The sequence below is a fragment of the Nicotiana tabacum genome, chromosome 13 (assembly GCF_000715075.1).
Source record: "Nicotiana tabacum cultivar K326 chromosome 13, ASM71507v2, whole genome shotgun sequence".
In the NCBI taxonomy this organism is placed as follows: domain Eukaryota; kingdom Viridiplantae; phylum Streptophyta; class Magnoliopsida; order Solanales; family Solanaceae; genus Nicotiana; species Nicotiana tabacum.
This window is the reverse complement of record NC_134092.1, coordinates 131611170-131636322: the sequence shown is the minus strand read 5'-3', so window position 1 is coordinate 131636322 and position 25153 is coordinate 131611170. Positions and strand designations below refer to the sequence as shown.

The 25153-nt window shown below is 36.5% G+C and overlaps 2 protein-coding genes across 3 annotated transcripts; both read left to right on the top strand.

Moving 5' to 3' along the window:
* The first annotated feature begins 8360 nt into the window (after positions 1–8360).
* Positions 8361–17648, top strand: LOC107776623 (uncharacterized). The gene is made up of 5 exons (XM_075229043.1): positions 8361–8529; positions 8758–8782; positions 9130–9320; positions 9450–9704; positions 17554–17648. The coding sequence occupies exons 1-5, from the start codon at positions 8361–8363 to the stop codon at positions 17646–17648; spliced, it is 735 nt and encodes a 244-aa protein (XP_075085144.1).
* A 1369-nt stretch (positions 17649–19017) lies between these two features.
* Positions 19018–23104, top strand: LOC107776621 (F-box/FBD/LRR-repeat protein At1g13570-like). 2 transcript variants are annotated; one of them, XM_016596534.2, is made up of 4 exons: positions 19018–19168; positions 21640–22422; positions 22519–22665; positions 22779–23104. In XM_016596534.2, exons 2-4 carry the CDS (start codon positions 21655–21657, stop codon positions 23055–23057), a joined length of 1194 nt encoding a protein of 397 aa, XP_016452020.1. In that variant the 5' UTR covers positions 19018–19168; positions 21640–21654; the 3' UTR covers positions 23058–23104. The 2 variants fall into 2 exon arrangements, with proteins under 2 accessions (XP_016452020.1, XP_016452021.1); XM_016596535.2 differs by lacking the exon at positions 22519–22665.
* Positions 23105–25153: the final 2049 nt, after the last annotated feature.

Below are 25153 nucleotides of genomic sequence, written 5' to 3'. Positions count from 1 at the left end.
CCACTGTATGTTGTTGTTGAGCTTATCTATATCTATATCTATATTTATATTAAAAGCATGAACTCCTTAATGTAAAAGTTAAATTATCATTTTACCCCTTTTAAATACCTAATTATGTTAATTAAGAAGAAAAACCTAACGCAACTAATGAAAGGTAAAGTTGCAACGATTGATGACATTATAATGGGTTATTAAAGTTGCAGCGATTGATGACATTATAATGGATCATTGAAATTGCACAAGTGCCTTTTGGATTACAGAAGAGTCTTTCCATATAAAACTGACATAATAGAGTGAGGGTCAAGCGGAAAACAACAAGATGGAATTTACAAGAATGTTACGGTAAACCTGCAAGGATTAGTTTCATTGCTAGATTCTACCACAAGCTATTCCTTTCCTCATTATTACCATTCCTGAAATGATGCATTGTTTTCCTTTCCTTTACTCACTTTTATGCGACTTTCTTTTGATTATTTTGCTTTTCAAATTTTCTGTGATTTGTGCTCTATATTCTCGATTTAGAACCTCAAGTTAAAAGCGTACAAACAATTCTTCACGTTGCTCTTTGCATAGGATGTACTGTTAGATTACGAAAAGATGAGTGTAGAAGTACTATATCGATAATAGACATACGCCAAACAGATTGTGTAGGTAGAGTTTAATTATTATGTAATGGGATGGATAGGATCCCTTCACCCTTAACCGGATCTAGGTCTTGGATTTGAGCCATGGGTATGGGGAAAATCCCGTTATGGAGCGTTTCCCCCTTGAATGGGCCTTACCCGGCGCAAATCCGAAAATAGTCGAGCTCCAATGCGGGTATGAATACCAGGTGGATAAGACCCAACCAAAAAAAGAGAGTTTTATTTTACATTTTACAAGTCACATAATCATTTTCTTTAACAATAGACTTCTCGAAACGGATTTATCGAATCATTTTAATTTATACTTTATTCATATTTTAGTTTATGTGCCTTTACTCTTCCTTTCTTATATTTTTAGTCCAATCGAGATATAGCAAAAAAAAATAACAAAGAAATTTTGTCGATAGAGTTCTGCTTTACTTTTTTGTGAGTTAAGTAATCGTTTTCTTTGACAATAGTTTTAAAAAATAAAATAAAATAAAGTTACTGTACATCTTTATGTAGTTTTAAATATATTAAACCCAAAAACTATGTATTTAAAACCTTTATTTTAAATGCTATGTTTATTTTCCAACGTGGAGAAGTTAGGTATTTAGACATCTGCAACGCGGTTGGATTTCTATGATCTACTTTCATATTAAATATTAAGACAAGAGGGGTTGCTTACCATCCGAGAGGTTGTGAGTTCGAGTCTCCCCAAGAGCAAGGTGGGAAGTTCTTGGAGGGAAGGATGCCGGGGGTCTATTTGGAAACAGTCTCTCTACCCTAGGGTAGGGGTAAGATCTGCATACACACTACCCTCCCCAGACCCCACTAAGTGAGATTATACTGGGTTGTTGTTGTTGTTGTACTTTCATATTAAATATGGCATGACCAAAGCAGACTGAAACAACTGCTTATAAAAACAAAATTGTAAGTGTAAGTTCAGTAATAACTTACTATCCATCCTTTCTTCTCATTGGAATTTGACTATTTTTTTTTAGCTATCTTGCTAATGTATCCTAAGCTTCTTTATGTGAAGCAAGTTTATAAGATAGCTCTAATGAAGAATCGACAAAACTTTGTTGTAAAACTTTTCGTAATCGTATTAATAGATGTATCAATTCTTTTTAATACTTTCATCTTATCTAAGCATCATTTTATTTTTATTTTTATTTTTTATTTCATAACTTATAAATGTTTCATTGTTGAATTTATATCGCCTTTAATTATCTGAGTCTCATTTCGTTAAATGAAAAGAGAAGGACATATCCTTACAAGTTTAGTCATCCGAGAAATATATCAATGCTCTAAGAGTTTATTGAAGAATAAGAAATAGAATAATTTTGAATAGTACGCGGGGTTTATGGATCTTTGCCCTTAATTTGATTGTATAGATTATCTAATTTTATTTAGTAGTTAAGAGTTACTAATTTTTTTTTTATTGCTATGCAATTTATAAATAAAATTACTTATAGGTATATATGATGAAATTGAAGATGTTGTGCTTGACATATACATTAAAATATAAAAAAGTGATGCTTAAGTATTGCAGAAAAGAGCAATTAACCTTGAGAAGATTATACCAAGACACAATTAATATTGTTATTGCTAAAGAATATGGAGAAGATCATAAAGTTAGTCAAACTATATCTCTTTCGACATAGTCTATTGGAGCAATCGAGTTTAAAAAGCGAGATATATCGAAGTATAAGTGATACCATGATGCCTAGCTAGAAGAATAGAAATCAGAGATAGAATAATTTTGACTTTAATCATAAAAGATTTTAATTTTAATTATAAAAGATCTTAAGGTTACATTATGCTAGCTTTTGGTGCATTTAACTTTGTAATTTATAATTAAATCAAATATTTTTCAAATATATATGCATTAGTTATTTAGTGTGTGTATATATATATATATTCTATAAAATAAAAAAAACGTAATACAAAAAACATAATACACGTGCGTTGCACGTACAGAGAGACTAGTAGTTTATATATTGATAGAGTAAAATATATTTACATACTTAATTTATTGATAATTTCACTATTACATTTATTTGTATTTATAGAACTCTGTCACTAAAAGTTATCTATTGATACTTTACATAAATTACATTACAAATAGAGAATATTTCCTTAACAATAATCAAAAACTCAAAAATCTATATACAAATGGAGATTAAGAAAAAAATATGTAATACCCTATATTTAATAAGGGTGTATTGATCATTAGCAAATAATAATAATTGTCACACCTCCTTTCTCGCCCGCGAAGGGGCACGGAAGGGAGTTTTTTTCAATTAAAGGACAATCGAATCGGGATTTATTTATTTATTTATTTCAGAGTCGCCACTTGGGAGATTTATGGTGTCCCAAGTCACCGATTGAATCCCGAATCGAGGAAAATATTCGACTTTCCAAATGAAGTCTGCGAACCAGAAATTCTAAGTAAGGAATTCTGTTGACCCGAGGGAAGGTGTTAGGCACCCCCGAATCCCGTGGTTCTAGCACGGTCGCTTAAACTGTTGTAATGGCTAGATATCTGATTTTAATACATATTATAATTTATGTGCTTTTATCAACTTTAAACCGCTTTTATTATTATTATTTTTAGAATTGCAACGTCGTGAAAATGTGTTTCGAACCACATCGCAATCAATGCACCCATGGTTGTTGACACGTTTTGACTCCGTTGAGATTTGGATTTGGGTCGCATAAATGCGCACCCGAGTTTAGGGATGTAGTATTATTAAAATCGTGCCTAAAGAATCTAACGCTTTATTACTTTGGAGAAGACCGTGAAATTTGCTAAACGGCCCATCTCGAAATCTAAGTATTCAATTAAACATTTATTGAGGGCCCCGCAATTTGTGTGTTTTATTGGGCGAGGCTCATCTCATTTATTTTAAAAGGACAATCCTAAAATGCCTACATTTTTCTCTATTAAATTTGTCTCTATAAAAATGAAAGAGAAAAGGTCTTAATTTATTTACATGCTTGAGTTTTTATAGTTAGGTTTCGAATATGATTCATAAAATCTGAAAATGATGCAATCAGGGCAGTCCGTTGCTAATGCGGGCCCAGGCCCAACGTATATGGCATAAAACTGGACCTGGGCCATCTTATTTACATGTTACTACCTAGTTACATTATACTAGGCATGTTCACAGTTTGTCAAATTAAAAAAAAACTTGGCAATCTAATTTTAATCCTAGACCATTTACATGCTGAAATTGACCAATAGTATTTAACTAAACAATATTCCTACAAGTTCTGAAATGGTCTATTCGTTTAATGGACTAACTGTTGAATGTTTAAGAATAGTCTAAATCAGCTAACATGCTTTTTGAGACAAGATAATCATCCAACAATAACAAATTAACTAGACAGAGTTACTACACCATTTATTTATTTTTTAGGCAATACATAGATAGTTCACCCGTTAAGCTATCGTCAGATGTTCTACTATATATATTAAACAACTACATGATTCTGAATAGAGTAAGCTAAATAATTTATATATACAAATAAAATTCAGAATATAATTAAAATAAATTCAGAACTTCAACTCTTCATTTCGTATTCATGCTTCATGTTCCAGTTTACAGTAACCAGCGTGTCAGTTGTGTACCTGATATTGGAAGCAAAAGAAAAGGGAGATCAGCAGAAATTCAGTAGCATATAACACCAGCAACACCCAGCAACCAGTAACAACCAGCAACGAGAAACCAGTGACAGATTTTAAAATCAAGATAAAAATCCAGAAACGCCGACAATAATCAACGGACAGAAGCCAAGGGAATCTTTTCAGAATTGAAAAACTAATTAATGTTCAACCCTTAATTTCTGAATCCGTATATCAGAATATTTAGATTGTATATCAGGTGTATACTACTCTCTCTTTTAATTTCCAGAATATTTTTATTTGTATTTTTGGAAGTCTTAATATTTTTGGAATTTTTCTCTCTCTTCAATATTCAACTCTTCTTTTTTTTCTTTAATTCTGTCCAAGTCCCCTCTATTTATTACCATCTTTCAGCATTTTTTAAAATTAAAACTCACTATCTTCCACTCATCCCCCTTTTAATCCCACTACCTAATGTTTTGTCCCCTACTACATTAAACAAATACATTATTCCCCCCATTATATCTTGTCCCTCATGCCTACATTAAACAATTATTATTCCCCCACTACATTATGTTTTGTCCCCCTCCATGTACTATTTTAATATTATTAAAATATTATTTAATCTTAATGGACAGAGCACTCAAAATAAATAATTGTTTAGAATTTTAATTCCAAAAATACCCCTATGACCTTACTGAAATTACCATTTTAACCCTGAAAATATTGCAATTTACCAATCTACCCCGTCAGCTATAACCAATTCACCTAATCAATTCTAACCAAAATATAGCAGCTATAACCAATTCCTAATCAGATTTTATGAACAAACTCAAACTATATGATGAACAACAAAGAAAACTGGAATTATTTTGACTGAACAATATTTTTTTAACAACAAACCTATTTTCAGATTCAACAACAATAACAAACAAATATATTCAAATCATTGAGCTCAAATTCAAATTAAACTTAAACAAAATAAATAAACAGATTCAAATCACTAAACTCAAATGATCAATTGATCTTCAAATTAAATCCAGCAAAATTACAACAAAGTTACATGATTCAAACTAAATCAAAAAATTAAAAACCAAAACATAAACTCACATTAAATCACTGAAGTAAAAACGAACTTCAAACAAAAATGAACACGAATTAAATCTATATTAAACAACAAACATGACGGATTCAAACGATTTAAACTAACACTCTTCTATATTAAAACTAAATCCTTTTAAATTAATAAAACAAACTGAAAAAATAATTAATTGAACTTCAACTTAAATCTAACAACATTATAATTAAACTAACAATTTCTTCCTAAAAAAATGAGACAAACTGAAAAAAATAAAAAAACGATAAACATGAAATTAATATCAAACATATCTAATTTCAAATCCGAAAAATATCAAATAAATTACGGACAGAAACGAAACTTAAACCAACTAACCGGATCGGAACGACGATGAACTCGAACGAAAACAAATCTGCCCGGAAATAATTATCGCACCAAAATAACTCGACGCCGAAGACGACCACGAACGGACCATCGAAGAAGATGGTCGTTTGGTGTCATTTGAAAAACGAAGCAGAAGGCAGTAGCAACGACGGGCATAGCAGGAGCGGAGTAGCAGCAGCCATGGTTGCTTGGGGTCGTTCATGGCTGTCGTTTGAGAAAGTGAAGCAGCAGCGATGGAGGAGCTGGAAGGAGGGAAGTCATGGGGGTTTCGTTTGAAGCTAGAGCTTGGAGGGGTCGTTCATGGCGAGGTTCTGCCCTCGACGAAGAAGAAGAAGAAGAAGAAGAAGAACGACGCAGAAGGAGGTAGTCGTTTGGAGCTGGTTCGACGGAGCTGGGACGGAGAAACAACGGGCGTCGGAGAGGGGGGGTAGTTCGCTGGTTGAAGATGAAGGGAGAGGGCAGCCATGACTGCTGGACATTGAGCGACGATGGTGGACGATGGTGGTCGTTCACGTCGCTGCTGGAACTTGATGAAGAAGAGGGCAGCCATGGACGAGCTTCGAGCTCGACATGGAGAAGACGAGCTTCGTGGTGGCGTGTGTGTGAGTGTGGCAACGAAGGATATGGTGAAGGGGAAGGAGACGGAAGGGCAGGGGGGCAGCCATGGCTGTTAGGTTTTTGAGAATAAGAAGATGGAGGGGGGCGGGTAGCTTTAGGGCTTTGTTTTTTTGTTCAAGAATGAAAATAGAAAGGGTGGGGTGTGGTTTTGGGTTATGGACTGGGTCGACCCGGTTTGAAATGAACCGGGTCGTAGGGGAAGGTTGGTTATCTTTGGGCCTGTGACTTAAAATTGAAGAAAAGGCCCAATCCGATCTCTTCTATTTTTATCCTTTTCTATTTATCAATTTCCTAAATAACAATAAAGCTAGAATACTAAGATTAAATTATAAAACCCAAAATTTATCTGGAAATACCAATCAACTCTTAATAACAATTAACACACAACTAAATAGCGACTAACGAGAAAATCACACAATTTGGACATTAAGTGCTAAAAATGCAACGTACATTATTTTTTATGATTTTTTCATTTTATAAACAAACTTAATTAAATATTAAACGCAAATGTGACATATTTTTATATTTTTTATTAATCTAACAAATAAGCATGCGCAGACAAAAATACAAATAGTTATACGAAAAATGCTAAGAAATTCAAAAATTGCACACAAAAGAAAATCGTTTTTATTTTGAATCTTTGGGCGTAATTCTCATATAGTGCAAAAATCACGTGCTCACAATAATAATAATAAAAATAATAACTAAAAGAAAAAAAAAGAGGGAGAAAATTATTAAAACAAAATAACTCAAAAAAAATATGTAATAAATATCCTTTGCCTCGTATAGATGACATGTTTGATCAGTTACAAGGAGCTGCCCACTTTTCAAAGATTGATCTCCGTTCTGGTTATCATCAACTTAGAATCAAAGAAGAAGATATTTCTAAGACTGCTTTCAGGACTCGATATGGGCACTATGAGTTTCTTGTGATGCCTTCCGGACTGACTAATGCTCCAGCAGCATTCATGGATTTAATGAATAGGGTGTTCAAGCCGTTTCTGGATAGATTTGTAATAGTATTTATTGATGATATCCTGATATATTCTCATAGCCAAGGAGAACACGAGAATCATCTCAGGACTGTGTTGCAGACATTGCGAGAACATCAACTTTATGTTAAGTTCTCGAAGTGTGAATTCTGGCTAGACTCGGTAGCATTTTGGGGCATGTTGTATCCAAAGATGGAATTATGGTAGATCCTAAGAAGACTGAAGCTGTGCAGAAATGGCCCAGACCTACTTCTCCTACAGAGATTCGTAGCTTTTTAGGCTTAGCAGGCTATTACAGGCGTTTTGTGCAGGATTTCTCCAGAATAGCAGTGCCGCTGACCAAGATAACATAGAAAAATGCAAAGTTTCATTGGACGGAGGAATGTGAGCAGAGCTTTCGAAAACTCAAAACATGTTTGACAACTGCACCAATATTAGCCTTACCATCAGGTTCCGGAGGATTTACTGTATTCTATGACGCTTCGAGGGTGGGATTAGGATATGTTCTCATGCAAAATGGTCGTGTTATAGCTTATGCTTCGAGACAATTGAAAAGGCACGAGCAAAACTATCCTACACATGATTTGGAGATGGCTGCAGTGGTATTTGCTCTAAAAATTTGGAGACATTATCTATACGGCGAAACTTGTGAGATTTATACTAACCATAAAAGTCTGAAGTATATCTTTCGGCAGAGAGATCTAAATCTTTGGCAGCTTCGTTGGATGGAACTACTCAAAGACTATGATTGTTCTATTTTGTATCATCCTAGAAAAGCCAATGTGGTGGCTGATGCATTGAGTAGAAAATCTAATGGGAGTTTGGCACATATAGCCCCTGCAAAGAGACTTTTGGCTAGAGATATTCAGAGACTAGAAGATACAGGTATCAGATTTAGTGTCGGAAATTCAGAGGCATTGTTGGCTTGTGCTCAGGCTAAGTCTTCATTAGTTGAGCGCATTAAGGCCACCCAATATGAGGATGAATGAATATGCAAATACAGAGAAGAGGCCTTAACTGGTAAAAGCAAGGATATGATTGTTGAAAGTGATGGTGTTCTTCGAATGGGTGACAGGCTATGTGTAGCAGACGTAGATGGGTTGAGACATGCTATTCTTAAAGAAGCTCACAACACTAAATACACTATATATCCTGGATCCACAAAAATGTACCATGACCTGAAGCAATTTTATTGGTGGGAAGGTATGAAGAAATATGTTGCTAACTTTGTTTCTAGTTGTTTAACTTGTCAGCAGGTCAAGGCTGAGCATCAGCGACCCGCAGGACTGTTTTAACAAATTGAGATTCCAGAATGGAAATGGGAAAGAATTACTATGGATTTTGTCACCGGGCTATCACGAACCCTTAGAGGTTATGACTCGGTATGGGTGATTGTAGATCGACTAACGAAATTAACACACTTTTTGCCAGTGAAGACTACATATGGTGGAGTCAGGTATGCACAAATATTTATGAACAAAATTGTCCGACTTCACGGAGTTCCAGTATCCATCATCTCTGATAGAGGATCACAGTTCACTTCACGTTTTTGGAAATCTTTTCAAGAAGCATTAGGTACACGAGTAGATTTTAGTACTGTATTTCATCCACAGACAGACGGGCAGTCCGAACGTACTATACAGATCTTGGAAGATATGTTGAGAGCTTGTATTCTTGAGTTTGGAGGTAGTTGGGACACTTATCTACCGTTAGCTGAATTTGCTTACAACAATAGCTTCTAGTCCAGTATTCAAATGGCACCGTACGAAGCATTTATGGTAGAAGATGTCATTCTCCTATCAGATGGTTTGAAGCTGGTGAGACTAACTTATTGGGACCCGACCTAGTACAAGAAGCTATGGACAAGGTCCAGTTGATCAGACAGAGATTGCTTGCAGCTCAAAGCAGACAAAAGTCTTATGCTTATAAGAGAAAAAGAGATTTAGTATTCACGATTGGAGACAAGGTGTTCCTACGAGTCTCCCCTATGAAAGGTGTGATGCGGTTTGGAAAAAGAGGCAAGTTGAGCCCCAAGTTTATAGGACCGTATGAGATATTAGACCGAGTGGGAGCGGTGGCTTATCGTTTGGCACTTCCTCCTCAGTTGTCCTTTATTCATCCAGTGTTCCATGTCTCAATACTAAGAAAATGTATATCAGACTCATCTCAGGTGCTTGAAGCACCAACTATACCGCTTGATGAGAAATTGTCTTACGAGGAGGAGCCGACGACAATTATTGATAGACAAGTAAGAAAGCTACGGTCAAAAGAAATTGTGTTCGTTAAAATTTTATGGAGAAATCATACCGTTGAAGAAGCTACTTGGGAACTAGAAAGAGATATGCAAGTAAAGTATCCGCATTTGTTTCAATTTACAGGTACGTACTCGAATTAAATTCGGAGACCGAATTTCATAAGGTGGGGAAGATGTAATACCCTATATTTAATAAGGGTGTATTGATCATTAGAAAATAATAATAATAATAATAATAATAATAATAATAATAACTAAAAGAAAAAAAAAGAGGGAGCAAATTACTGAAATAAAATAACTCAAAAAAAAAAAATAAATAAGTAAAGCAAAAAAAAAAGGACCGAAGCCCATTTTGTCAAAACAAATTAAAAGAAAGGGCAAACCTTTCTTTGGTTTCTGCCACTTTCGACGAAGCAGAAGCACTGCAACGATACAAGACAAAAAGAAAAAAAAACAGAGAAGGAAAGAAAGGGAGAAGAAGAAAGAGGCTAGAGCCAAATCTTGAGAAATCTTAAATACACACTGATTTTTATGGGTAATACTCGAATTTCTCATCTGGGTTCTTTTCTTCTGGTAATTCTTTTTTATCTCAGTTCATATATTTGAAGGGTTTTACAAGGTATAAGAAATTAAATACCAATAAGAATTATTCTGGGCAAATTAAGAGTCAAACATGAAACCTCGAGGGTTGGGTATTCTAAAATAGTTATGAATTAGCCTAAATAAGAAAATTAACCGGTAAAACTGAAAAGCTTGCTAAGACAGTGAAGCAAGATGAGATATCCAGGAAGGTGAAAATCTTAGAGCAGTCTTTAAGAAACATGCAAGGGATAGGGAGCCAGATGAGCGTGGCTTATAAAGACTTGTTCTTGTTTCCTGACGTCCAACTGCCTGATGGGTTTAAGATGCCAAAGTTCGATTTATATGACGGGTATGGAGATCCCATGCCCATTTGAGAGGCTATTGCAGTAACATGAGAGGTGTCGGTGGGAAAGACAAATTATTGATGGCGTACTTCAGTCAAAGTCTGGGTGGGGCAGCTCTGGAGTGGTACACCCGCCAAGATGCTGGCAGGTGGTACACGTGGAATGATATGGCTCAGGCCTTTGCCAGACACTTTCAGTACAATATAGAAATTATCCCAGATCGCATGTCCCTCGCCAAGATACAAAAGAAGTCTAATGAAAGCTTTAGGGAATACGGGCTCAAATGAAGAGAGCAAGCTGCCAGAGTCCATCCTCCCATGGAAGAAAAAGAGATGGTCGAGTACTTTCTTCAAGCTCAAGAACCAACTTATTTTGGGCATTTGATCACGGTTGTGGGTAGGTCTTTTAATGATGTGGTAAAAATGGGAGAAATGGTAGAAGATGGGCTGAAGTCTAGCAAGATTATGAGTTATTCTGCTTTAAAAGCCACAACACAAGCAATTCAGAACGACACAGAAAGCTCGCTGGGTCAGAAGGAACACGATGATGTTGCCATGGTCGTTTCAGAGTCACGACATGGACCAAAGGGTATGCCTCACCAATATACCCAGCCTCAACTCCAACTCCAAACCTATCCCCTAGCTCCACATAATCCACATCAGTATTATCCTCCGAACAATGTCTGGTCATCTGCCCAACCACCAGGTCACTCCCTATGGCGAGCGCCAGCACCGCATAATGCATTCTTGCCTTCACAACATTTTCGAGCACCCAACAACCCAAGAAAATAGGGGCAAGGAAGGGAACAAAGGCAAAGAAATAGTTTCACGCCAATTGGGGAGTCCTACACAAGCTTATTTGAAAAGTTAAAGCATTCTGGCCTGATTGAGCCGCTCCTCGGCTATACTCCAGACCCATATGCAAAAGGCTTTGATCCTACTGTACGATGTATGTACCACTCTAATGTCCAAGGGCATAGCATTGAAGATTGTCATTCCTTGAAAAGGGAAATAGAAAGAATGATGCAAGAAGGGGTAATTGTGATCAATGACAGTGACAGGGAGCACGCAAAGCCTCTTGGGAACTTGTTGACTGAAGTTGATGATATTAAAGTTAGTAATGGTCTTGGCAATATTGATGAGGAACTCAGTGGCTAAGATGTCGTTCTTGGTAATTGGAAAGACGCTCCATTTCTTGGTCAGCCGGAGAGGAGTTTTGGTGGTTTATTTTATTGTCATTTCTGTTGTCCGGGTTATTTTCAAGGTTGTAATCCGGATATTATCTTGTGACTCAAACCCTTCTATTCTTTTATCTTACCTAACATTGTCTAGGTTTGTTCTAGGTTTGTGTCTCCAGTTTAGTTTGTTTGTTTTGTTGTTCAAATCCTTTCACCATCTGTCCAATGCAATTTTCTGTTTTCTGTAATTTCTAGTCATTTTCATTTAGTTCTCTTTTAGTTTTTTTTCTTAGTTCTTTTCCTGATTGACTCTAGTGACATGACATGTGTGCATAATTCTCGGCCTAGTCTTAAAAAGTCAGTTTAGTCATGAAGCAATGAATGAAACAATTTTGAAGATGTAGGGACATTTGAAGGAAATAAATGAAGGCATTTTGAGATCACTTCAAACCTGAATTGTGTAAAACTAGGGCAGATAGAACATAAAAATACACTATTGAAATGCGTCATGCTGCATCGGGTGAAGATAACAGCAAGTTTGCCCCAAATTTTTAAGGGGTCGTTCGTGGTAATGAGAGTGACAGTGTTGTCCAATGGTGCTTTGTATGTAACAGATGTAGAAGGCGAATGTGTGGATATGGTCATCAAGTCTGGCGCAATCAAAAGATATTACGAATGTTTTCCTTGGTTTGTTTAATTGTGTTGTTTGTACTTAGCATGTTTTGAAGATTGTAATGATGAAGTCATTTTGTTCTGCTATCTAAACATGTTATCCTTTGTTACCCCTTTGAGCCTCATTTATTTTCTTTCATACCCCTCTTTTAGAATCAGTAGCAAAGTTCAGAAACGCGAGCACAAAAGATAAGTAAAGGAAGAAGAAAAAAAGAAGAGAGAGAAAAAGAGAAAGAAAAAATGAAAAGAGAAAGGAAAAAAAGAGAGAAGAAAAACAACAAAAAGAGAAAAAGAAAGCAAAAAAGAGAAAGAAAAGAAATAGAAAATCATAACAACAAAGTAATCCCTATAACATGAACTACGTTCGACCTGATTCCTTTTAAGGATACGTAGGCAGCCTCACGGTTCGGTCTCATCAAAAGAAAATCCAAAAGTCCCCAAGCAAGAAATTGGGGCAGAAGTTGTGGTAGTTGTAAGAAATCTGATTCCGAAAGTTATAATTTTGAACCCAATTGAGTTGTTTTGAGCCTTTTGATACCCTTTCTTCCTAACTCCATCCAAAAGCCCACATTACGATCCAAAGAAAAATCTTCCGACCAGTCTTCGAGACATGCCAAGTCGAGCAAGCAGAGGTGATTCATATGAAGGGAAACACTCTGGTTCAAGCAAAAAAAGGAGAGAATCTTATTGATGAAAAACCCCACGGGTACCGCAAGGCGATGAAAGCTGAAAGAAATAAAAAGTGAGAGAGTCTTATTGGTGAAAACCTTCACGGGGACCTTGAGGCGACTGTAAGATGAGAGAAAAGAACAAAACGAGATAGGCTTGATGGTGAAAACCCTCTGGGCACTACAAGCCGAATAAGTATTGTGAATCAGATTGGATAATCGGAGCATTGAAGCTCAGTTTCATGGTTTAAGGGTACAACAAGAGTTGAACATCAGATTTGCTTCACAGAATAGGCCACAAGTGCATGTCATGGCCATTAGAGTTGGTATCCACGTCTGATAGGTTTCTACTTTGTAGTTTTCTTGTTAGGAATAATCTCTTCCCTTTGTCCTATACTCTATGCCTTTTGTCTAGGTTACTCCCTATCTTTGAGTCTGTTTGGTCAAAACAAATAAGAAATGACTTCAAAATTTGCCACCAGCTTTCCAATTGAACAAAATGGGATCTGGCTAGCACATCAAAGTGTCACAAGTCAGGAAAAACAACAAGAGCACTGAGCTGGTAACAATCAATATACTTTGGGATCCTTGTGAAACACAAAGGTTTGGTACATATCAAGTCATGGACAATGCAACGGGTGGATGGTATTAGGTGAAAAGATCAAAGGTACCTTTTGTGGTAAGATTGACAAAAATGGTTAACCAGTGACAAGCGAGGTTTTCCAAGTAGAGATCAAAACTAGCATGGCAAGTGAAGGAGCAATAGACCTCAAGGCCAAGGCCAGTGGTTTAATTCAAGAAAGAACAGCATACGCACTGAGTGGGTGGCAATTGTCGTACTTTGAGATTCATGTGAAAACACAAGGGTTTGGTAAATGTCGGTTTATGAGCAATGCAATAGATAGAGGGTATTGGGTCTGAACGGAGAAGAGGTATTTTCTGTGATATGGGTGACAGAGAAATTGGTTAGTCAATAAGCAAGCAACGTCTTTCAAGGTGAAATCAAAGTTATAATGGCAAGTGAAGGAGCAATCGTCGCAAAGTCAAGGCCACAAACCAACCACCATATTTAAACTCACAAGTTTTCTTTGTCTGAAACAGGGACAGAAGCTGTGTTCATATCAAAGCTGGGAAGCTTGAAATTTTCAGGTGTAATGCCCCAATTCTGATTACGCAAAGTCTATTGAGAAGATCACACATAACCCGTAGGAGATGCACTTCCTAGTCTGGGTTTTAAAGTTATATTTTGTTGTAGGAGACGCACTTCCTAAACTGAGATTTTACCCTTTAGGAGACGCACTTCCTAGTTTGGATCATATGAGTTTGAGTCACTGATGGTTTTACCTCTAGGAGACGCACTTCTTAGTCTAAGTTTTCCAAATTACATTTTGTTTTAGGAGACGCACTTCCTAAATTGATAGTTCATCCGTAGAAGACGCACTTTCTAGTTTGAGTCATTGATGTTTCACCCATAGGAGATGCACTTCCTAGTCTGGGTAGTTCAGGTTATATTTTTGTTTTAGGAGATGAACTTCCTAAATTGAGATTTCACCCCTAGGAGACGCACTTCCTAGTCTGGGTAGTTCAGGTTATATTTTTGTTTTATGAGACGCACTTCCTAAATTGAGATTTCACCCTTAGGAGATGCACTTCCTAGTCTGGGTAGTTCAAGTTATATTTTTGTTTTAGGAGACGCACTTCCTAAATTGAGATTTCACTCCCTAGGAGACGCACTTCCTAGTATGGGTAGTTCAGGTTGTATTGGTGTTTTAGGAGACACACTTCCTAAATTGAGATTTTCTCCTAGGAGACGCACTTTCTAGTCTGGTTCATTTAAGTTCATTCGTGGGAGACACACTTCCTATTTTGAGTCATTAAAGTTTCACCCCTAGGAGACGCACTTCCTAGTCTGGGTTTTTCAGGTTATATTTTTGTTTTAGGAGACGCACTTCCTACATTGAACTTTCCCCTAGGAGACGCAATTCCTGGTTCCATGCACTAAAGTTATACCCTTAGGAGACGCACTTCCTAGTCTATTTTTTTTAGGATACACTTTTAGGAGACGCACTTCCTAGTTTGGATCGTATGAGTTTTAGTCACTGAAGTTCTCATCCCTAGGAGATGCACTTCCTAGTCTCGGTCATTTAAATTTATTCCTAGGAGACACACTTCCTAGTTTAAGTCATTAATGTTCCACCCCTAGGAGACGCACTTCCTAGTCTTGGTATTTCAAGTTATATTTTGATTTACAATATTGCTAACAACTCACAAATCTTCCTAGTGCAAACTGGGGGAAGAAAATTTTCTTTGTTTTGTCTATTTTGTTGTAATCAGGCACCCACCTGGAGAACAAGGGGAGACAACTCAAGTTTCTAGGGAAAACAGTTTCGAAGGAAGGTAGTTCAAGTTTCAGGGGAAATGGTTCGAGGTGCAAGGGAAAATAGTGTCAAGTAACAAGAGAAGACGGTTCGAGTTCAGCAGTCAGGAGCCCTCCTGGAGAACAAGGGAGTACAATTCAAGTTTTAGTTTTCAAGTTCTTGTTGATATTTGGTAATGTGATTCGTTTTACACTTACATATGTTCCCAGATACCCAAACTGGGGCAGAAAATTTCCTTTGTTTTCGTCTATTTTGGTTGAATTCAGGAGCCCGCCTGAAGAGCAGGGTATACATTTCAAGTTAGCAGTCAGGAGCCCGCCTGGAGAGCAAGAAATACATTTCAAGTCTAGCAATCAGGTACCCGCTTGGAGAACAGGGAGAAGCAGTTCAAGTTTAGCAGTCAGGAGCTCGCCTGGAGAGCAGGGAATACATTTCAGTCTTTACATTTTTCAAGTTTTGAAGTTGGGAGCCCGCCCATATAACAGAGGAATACATTGAAGTTTGAAGTCAGTAAAGCGGAGGGTTACAACAAAAATCCCCAGCAGAAATCAGAAGGAAGACCACAAGTCGAGTCAGAAGTAAATAAACAGCGGAGGAAGCACAAATCGACAAGGCAACATCAGTCACAAGATCAAGTTTGGAAATAAACCTTTGTAAAGCATAGATTATAGCTTAGTCTAGCTTCTTCATTTTTGTCATGGTGTAATAAGGAGGTCAGTAGGCAGTATCAGCAGCAGCCGCAGCAGTAGTAACATCAAAACCGCAGCTTCATGGTAGTCCCAGCTACCAAAACTTCCCGAACTACATTGACCTGATTCCTTTATAGACAAGGATATATAGGAAACCTTTGAAGCAGAGGTTCGGTGAAATCTTTCAAAAATGCTTCCCCACGGAGTATTCAAACAGGCAAAAATCGCTCGTATCCGCTCACTTTATCTTTGCACGAAAACTCTTCATGTTTCCGGACAAAGAGGGGCAGCTGTGAGCACGCGATTTTTGCCTCATACGAATTACTCCACAAGAATTCCCAAAATTAGGTCTTTTCTTTAATTATGTGTTATTTTTAGGAATTATTGTGTGATTTCCCTGATTGTTTGCATATATTTGTGTGCATGTTTAATTTTGTTAATGCATTAAAAATACAAAAATATAGCATTTTCATTTGAGATTTGATTTTTACATTTTTTGGAATTAATTAATAATTAGATGTTTTACAAAAATAAAAATTCAAAAAAAAATATACATATTTTTGTAATTTTAGTCAAATTGTGTGATTTTCTTTTAATTTGGCATTTAATTATTTGTGATAATTATTAGTTAGAATTAATTAATTTTTAAGTTAATTTGGTGTTTTATAATTTATTAGGATTTTAGTTTTAATTATTGAAAAGAAAAAGGAAAAGAAAATTGAAAAGGAAAAGAGAATAAGAAGAGGAAAATCTGGTTGAGCCAATTTAGCCAGGCCCAAAACCAAAACTCAGCCAAAATCCATTGAGAATAAGAAGAGGAAAATCTGGTTGGGGCCAATTTACTAATTGAGAAGCTTCTAATAGTGGTAGGGTAGTATTTGCATTATCAAATTAACTAAAAGCACTAATTGAGTGGACAATTAAGTGGATGATTAAAGAAATGAAAAGTTGAATTGGTAGTAGAAAATGCACTAATTGAATGCCCATTTAAGGGAGCTGAAAATCAGATTAGAGAAGAAAAAAAGAGGGGGGCGGAGAGAGCGGTATACACTCGATATACACTCTGGATACACTGGATATACAAGGGCAGAAAGCTAAGAAAACTTGGAAGAGATTCTGAGAGAGGGAGAACATTAAAATAGGGTAGAAGGCTAGGAAATTCGGAGAGGAGAAGAAAAAAAGGGGGCGGAGAGAGCGGTATACACTCGATATACACTCTGGATACACTGGATATACATGGGCAGAGAGCTAAGAAAACATTCTGAAAAATACTGGAATTTACTGTTTCATTGATTTCTATTTTTGGTTTTCAATTTTGAATTGGCTGAAACCATCTTCCATATACTGTTTCATTGAACTATCTGGGGTTAATAGATGGATTAAAACTGAGACTGTTTTGTTGCTGCTGGTGATTGATGTTGTTTTTACTTCTGATCTCACCCCCTTTTGACTTTCATTTCCAGGTATTCCTTCATACCTTTTGCTAACAAATGAAGTGCCACAAGTTGGAACCAGATTGAATTTGTATGCAGATTTGGATGTTCGAATTGGAATTTGAATAAAAGTCTTGTTTGAATGTTAAATTCTATTAGCTTTTGCTGTTTATAATTTTGTTTTCTTGTTATGATTCATGTGTTAAGTTGTCCAACTGTGCTCAAGGTATAGATTGTATACAACAATAGCTTCTGCTGAAATTTTGACTATGTATGTATAGATTGTCTGGTCTTAACTGTAACCAATTGATGTTTCCATATAGTTTATGCCTTAGTTTAAAATGGGATTATTGTTGATTGATATATATAAAGTTCTTAATATTAGTTCTTGAACAATACTAATTAATTAGGGATTTTTCTGTTATTATTAGAGACAAACTAAGTAGAAAATTGTAGTTTGCTTTAGGTTGGCCTTTAAATAATAAATGAGGCGAGCCCTGCTAAACAAAAATGCATAAATTGCGGGGTTCTCTTAAATGTCTATGATAAAATACTTAGAATTCGAAATGGGCCGTTTAGCGAATTTCACAGCCCTCCCCAAAGATAATAACACATTAGTCACTTTAGGTGCGCTTTTAATAATTTACCTTCTTAAACTCGGGTGTGCATTTCATGTGACCCAAATCAAATCCCAAAAACGTTGAATAAAATGTGTTCAGGATTGCGGGTGCATTTCATATGACGCAATTCAAAGACACGTTTTAAACGACGTTCAATTTTCTCTAAAAATAATTGAATAAAAGCGGTTGAAAGCTAAAATTGGCACATAAGTTCAACATGTATTAAATTCAGATAAATAAGCTGAATATGACAGTTGAGCAACCGTGCTAGAACCACAGAATTCGGGAATGCCTAACACCTTCTCCCGGGTTAACAGAATTCCTTACTCGGATTTCTGGTTCGCGGACTGTTAAACAGAGTCATATTTTCCTCGATTCGGGATTCAATCGGTGACTTGGGACACCATAAATCTCCCAAGTGGCGACTCTGAATTTCTTAAAATAAATCCCGTTTCGATTGTCCTTTAATTAGAAAAACTTCCTTTACATATACCCTTTTTCCGGGGTGTAGGTGAAAAAGGAGGTGTGACAGTTATAACAAGAAGCAAGAAAGAGCTCGTGGATCAAACGCTGCAAATTCCTCCACAAGTTTCAAGCTTCAAGCTTCAAGTTCAAGAAATCAAGTGCAAGTTCAAGAACGAAGAACAGATCAAGGTCAAATTCAAGATGAAGCTCAAAGGCCCTTGAATTTATCTACTATTGGAAGGAAGAATCAGAGCATTCATAGAGATTGTAACACTCAAATATTCTAAATAAAATACTACGATTGTTGCGATATTTTTCGGTCTTGATTTTATTTTCTCGACACTAATTTATTGTCTGCACATGCATTATTTTATCTAATGCTATTCTACCAAACCACCCCTTAAATAACATAAAATACAGTACAAATGCTAACAACCATCGAAACAAGCCGTTAACAGCTCAAGCAGCACACAAGTAGGTGCATAAGGGTTTCTGACAACAACCCAAAGAGTAAAGGCACATTCCATCCTTTTGGAATTTCCATTATCAGCAATCTTCTTGTAAGTTTAAATTGTGCTTCCATCATTTATTTATTTTTGTGTTTTATCATTTATTCCCTTTTGAATGAACTTCAATAATAAGTCTGTTATGTTCTGTTTCAATACTATGTTTTAATTTTTAGTTTCGTTTTGGGCGTTTGTGTATGTGTTCTTTAATAGTGACTTCTTAATGTAGTTTTATTTAAAAGCATAAGAATCCATTGACGTTTCTCTCACAAAAAAGGAAACTGGGGAAAAAGATCCTTCAATCTGGTTAATTGGAAAATAAAACTGTAAGGGGTTGTTTGGTTGGTGAACAAGTTATTTTGGGATTAATAATATAACAACAACAACGACCTAGTGTATTCCCACAATTGGGGTCTGGGAGACTAAAATTTATACAGCCTTATTCCTATCCTATTCCTGCCCTGAACGGGTAGAGAGGTTGTTTCCGATAGGCCCACAACTAAGAAAAAGATGAAAGAAGCACTGATAGTAAGTAATAACAGTACAAGATATTTAGAAAACTAAGACTACGATACCAAAATAAAAGATGAAAGAAGCACTGATAACAAGTAATACTGGATTATAATGATGGGATTATAATATTGGATTAAGAATGGCGTGATTATTTAGTGGATATACTTTTATTGTTAGATGTTTGGTTCATTTGACTGAAAATGGGATATAAAAAGTATAATATAAAACATGTGTTTGCTTTAAACTAGAAAAAGTGGAATAAACTTTTATTTTCAATTTTAGCTTTGGCTTTCTTTAAGGACTTTAGGAGAAGAGTTTTGAAGAATGACAGACGTGTCATTTTGGTGTTTAATTCCTGCATTATTAATCGTGGCATTTTTCTCCCACTTGGAGTGGAGATAAAAATAATACCCCAATGGTATATAAACAATTCAGGGATTGCTAATCCCTATATCAAAAATCCTACCGAACGTGGGATAAATTAATCTTGAAATCATAACAGATTATAATCCGTTATCCCTCAGACCAAACGACCTCTAATAGATAAGAAGGATAGAGGTACCAGAGTTAGAAATGTAAGGTTTCAAAATATCTGTCCCAATGAAATGGTTATGGAGGTTCTGTAATGAGTGATAAACGGAAGCAAAGTAATTAGAAAGAAGTAGGAGGAGAACCATGAGGTCTTCGGTAGTGTGTAATGAGTGATAATTATGGAAGCAAAGTAATTAGAAAGAAGTAGGAGGAGAACCATGACGTCTCACGTTCAATACTACCGAAGACGAAAACATTAGGTGATTTCTTCCGATCTACCCAAGTCTTGGTGGGTAGAGCCGTAGAGCTACCTGGTACCAGTGATTTCTTCAAGAGTTGCAGTTTACATCACACAGGATAATATGGAAGGAACAAAGATGTGTATTTTCCAGTGAAGTCTGCATACAAATCTTTTATATCAGGAAAGTCAACAACAATAAATATGGCCATGCAAAAGGATATGAAAAAAAAGCACCTTACAAGGTTAAATGCTTCTTTTGGTTAGTGTCTAGAGAGGCTTGCTTGACCCAACACAGTTTACAATGAAGGGGATTGATAATTTGCAACAGGTATGTAATGTGCGAAGAAGATTAGGAAGATGTAGAACACTTATTCATCCACAGTTAAGTCACAGCTCAGTTTCGGGGCATGTTCTTGAATCTTCTAGAAGTAAATGGCGCTTGCCAGAATCTTCTAAAGGATTGATGTAGTGTTGGAGTAGAAGAATTTATTCTAGAAAATGTGACATAGAGAGTCCCCCACCCCCACCACTAAAACAGTGGTGCCCTAGCGAGTTTGAGGGCTTCAACTATTCCACAGGCACTTGTAACTACATCCATTATGGTTTAGTAAATGGAAAGAAATTACCTAAAGCTAGATTTGAACCTTATTCTCTCATGGTTTTCATCCCACTTCATTGGCCGCTATGCCATACCCTTGGAAGTTGGGTGCGATATAGGGGGTGGGGGGGGGGATAGGCTGGTAAGCATTGGATTGTTTTGAAGTTAGGTATTGGTGTAAATTATTTAAAGTATTTTTCCTTTCTATATCAAATGGAAGCGAATCGTTTATGGTGCAAGGGACTCCTCGCGGTGTGCAATTTAATTGAACTAATTCTACTTTAATTTTCACCAATCGCCACCGAACCTAGTAATAATACATTGTGTCTAATTTATGTCCTACCAACCAAGAACTAACTTAGAGTGAAACTTCGCAAATACTGGACATATATCTTTCCTTGCCGTGTAGCTATAGATGTCCGTTGAGAAGTTTATTAGAGGCAAAAGATGATGTGTTTCTCGTATGTAATGTTTTTGATTTTCTCTTTCCAATAACAAATCTGTATATTCCCTTGGATTCATGAAGTATTTATGGAAGGTATTCTTGCTCTAAAGAATGCCATTCATCAGAGTGTTCTCTATGTACTAAATGCAGATAATTTGTAGATTACTTACCTTTGTGTTCTTGTTTATTTTCTGCAGTCCTATCGGTGTTGTATGATGCCACCTAAGCACAAAAAACATAGTTGTGAAAGTTTACCTACCAATCTCCCTGAGAATGTTATCAATGCCATTCTGATGCGTTTGCCTTTGCGTGATGCTGTGAGGACAAGCATCTTATCGAAGCAATGGAGGTATAAGTGGTGCAGACTTCCACAGCTGACACTTGATGATAAAATTTGGAAGACGACAAATAACTTGCTATCCCCTTCTATTAAGTTTACAAACATTATGTACAACATTTTGACCCTTCATTCAGGACCGATTACTAAGTTTACCCTTTCCATGTCTGAACTGAAAAAGTATCCTAAGATTGACAGCTTGATATATTTCCTCTCTAGGAACGGCATTGAACATCTTGTTGTTCAATTTTCAGAGTGGAACCTATACAAATTGCCTTCGTCATTTTTCACGTGTTCCCAATTGAGGCATTTGACCCTCCAGAATTGTCTAATATGTCCTCCACCGGCCTTCAAAGGATTCAATATGTTAATTAGCCTGGAACTGTGTCATGTCTCAGTTTCTTCCATATCACTGGAAAGTTTAATCTCTTCTAGCCCGTACCTTGAGAATTTAGTGTTGAAAATCTCAGATACTTTAAGCCACATTCAAATTAAAGCCCCCTTAAAATATGTTCCTCATCTTACTAAACTCTCTCTTATGTATGGTGAATCTTATGAAGATTCAGAAAAATGTGATCTTGACAAATTTCTTCAGTCATTTCCTGTTCTTGAGCATCTGCACTTGGAATATGGAAGTTCCCAGGTAAATGTTGCTTCAAAACTTCATTGTAATGTATTCTCATTAAATGTACCATCTTACGGGCTTCTGTGTCATCCTGATTTTTAATTTTATTTGTAGTTCTTGGTTGCTGATGTACCAAGACGGCTTTCCTCTGCTCTTAACCATCTCAAACATCTTTATGTATCTGTGGATGAATTAGATGATATTTCCTGTGCTCTTTGCTTGATACGAAGTGCCCCATATTTACAAACTCTCGAAGTGAAGGTTATTAGTGATGTTTATAGTTTTCATTTTCTTTTGTATGCGCTATTCATATGTAATGACGACTTCCTTATTTTCGTACTCATTAGATCTTCAATCTTTATAATCTTTCTTAGGTATCTATGGATGAATCGGATAATGAAGTTGATGAAGTTTCAGCAAGCTTCTCGGATGTGACGTTGAATCACCTTAGGACTGTCAAGGTTGAAGGAATAACATGCACAATGCTTGAAATGCAGCTCGTCAAGCTTCTATTGGCCAATGCTCCGATGCTGGTGAGAATGCTAATTGAGCCTGGTCCGTATTATGCATATACAGAGGCAAAGATACTCGCAGAGTTCACAAAATATCAGCGAGCATCACCTAAAGCCGAAATAGTTGTACGTGACTATTAACATTTAAGAGATACAATGCATTTTTGATAAGTGTCTTACTTATTCCATGATCGTCTTAATGAATAAAAATAATCCCCACTTACAGAGGCGGATCCATGATTTGAGGCTTATGGGTTCCTACCGTAATTTTAGATTAATATGCAATAATAACTGGGTTCACAGTTAGATATTTACAAATATTTAGTGAATTTCTTAATATAAATACAGGGTCTACGCAAAAGTTATTGGGTTCCCGAGAACCCGTATTGTATGCTCTAGCTGCGCCCCTGGTTTCATCTCTTTTTCGATGAGTAGCTTACTTATAAATGCAAAGTTGATCCAGACAATTCCATAGAATTTTTTCACGCTTTTGGTATGAACACAAGTGCTTTTTTTTCATCTCCTTGTGCCGAGGGTCTTTCGGAAACAGCCTCTCTGCCCTCGGGGTGGGGGTAAAGGTTGAGGACAAACTACCCTCCCCAAACCCCACGTATGAAATTATACTGGGTTGTTGTTGTTGTTGGTATGAACAAGTATTTTAAGGTATAATTTCTATAAAAGATTTTCACTTTAAGGTAAAATTATAGTTCCATAATGTATAAATGAGAAAGAATCAGTAGCGAAATAAAAGTCTGTTCCGCCTCTTCTTCACATGTGAGGTATAGGTGCGAAGCTACACTCCGGTAAGGGTATTGACCACATTTCGTCATGTAATTTTGACCATCTTTTGTTGGAAAATTATATTGTGCAAATGATTTTAAAGGTATATAATATATATATATATATATTTCGCAATCCGCTAGGCAAGCGCCTAGGGCTAGTTTTTTATTAATAAAAAGAAAAAAAAAATACAACAATTAGGAATAGTACAAATAAGGGGGACAATAGCACCGGTATTGTTACCCATATGCCTTGGCTATATAATCACTCATCTGCGCCTCACAAAGTCTATGGCAGCCTCATGTAGAGGATTCATGGTGCAGCTGCCTGCAAAGTCTCACGAGGGCATATAATCTTATAGCCGTGTGGATAATTTCCAAAGGCATAGGACCAAGGTAACACAAACCGGGCTAGACCTTATCTTACTAATCCTATTGAGGCGTAAAATAGCCTCACCTACTAGCATGCATGTAAAAAATAAGAACTGGAGAGTACCAAATATTCAATGATCATCACAGAGTTTATAACATACTCTGTGATGATATTACAAATGAGTATACTAACATAATGGTAGAATAAAATAAAGAAGGAATTAAATTGTTGTCCCTTCTTGCCCAAACTTGTAAATTCTTCAATTTGTAATTCTTTGTCATCACTGTCCCAGCTCTTCAAAATGTCTTCAAAAATCATGACTTCTTTTTTGAACGGTTTGACCTCGTTGAGGTAGTTGGGGAAGCCTTCTTTTGTTTGGCAACTCTCATTGGAGGTCGCCTAACATTTAAAAAATCACTGACCTTCTCGTCCCAACTATTTTTCCTTGTATGTGCTTTCATTATTTTGCCGCTATGCGTAGGAGATAAATCACCTTGTTTTGCTGCATGTGCACGGCATTCTTTCAAAACAACATCTTCTTCTTCTTCCTCATACATATCTCTATCCACATTCACAGGATGCGGATAGTTGTCGACGAGGTCCTGTGTCATCAAAACATTTCCTTGTTGTGTATTTGCCAAAGCTGTCGTGTTGTGATGTTGCTTTATGACTTGCATTTTATTCCTGTTTTTACTCACATTTCCTGTACTAACAATTTGCATTGAACTTACTGAGTTTCGATGTGTAGAGTCTGCCAATGCATCAAGCAGTTTTCTATCTTCCTCAGAAATCATAGGAGTATTGGATTCCTGTTGTTTCTGTCCAGCATTTGAGCTCATTATTGCAGTACTTGGTATGCTTTCAAGTTATTGTTGTTGTCCAGTCATATTGCTTACAGTAATGTCCTGTTGTTCTCTTGAATTTGATGAAAGGACTGCTGCTCTTGATGTGTTCCCTATTTGCTGCTGCTGTTGGAATGGAGTGTTAGCATTCTGCAGTTGTTGTCCAGATTCAAAGCTAGCCAAATATTCCTGTTGCCTCTGTTGTATTATAGCTGGTTTGGTTGTCACCACATATTGCTGGCC

Bases quoted from the DNA above. Each gene is read 5' to 3' on its own strand.
- LOC107776621 (XM_016596534.2), top strand. From the start codon at position 21,655: ATGATGCCACCTAAGCACAAAAAACATAGTTGTGAAAGTTTACCTACC. The intron at 22,423-22,518 runs GTAAATGTTGCT...TTTTATTTGTAG, and splicing joins TGGAATATGGAAGTTCCCAG to TTCTTGGTTGCTGATGTACC. The intron at 22,666-22,778 runs GTTATTAGTGAT...AATCTTTCTTAG, and splicing joins TACAAACTCTCGAAGTGAAG to GTATCTATGGATGAATCGGA.
- LOC107776623 (XM_075229043.1), top strand. From the start codon at position 8,361: ATGATTGTTGAAAGTGATGGTGTTCTTCGAATGGGTGACAGGCTATGT. The intron at 9,321-9,449 runs GTGTGATGCGGT...TTATTCATCCAG, and splicing joins ACGAGTCTCCCCTATGAAAG to TGTTCCATGTCTCAATACTA. The intron at 9,705-17,553 runs GTACGTACTCGA...TTTCATTTCCAG, and splicing joins GCATTTGTTTCAATTTACAG to GTATTCCTTCATACCTTTTG.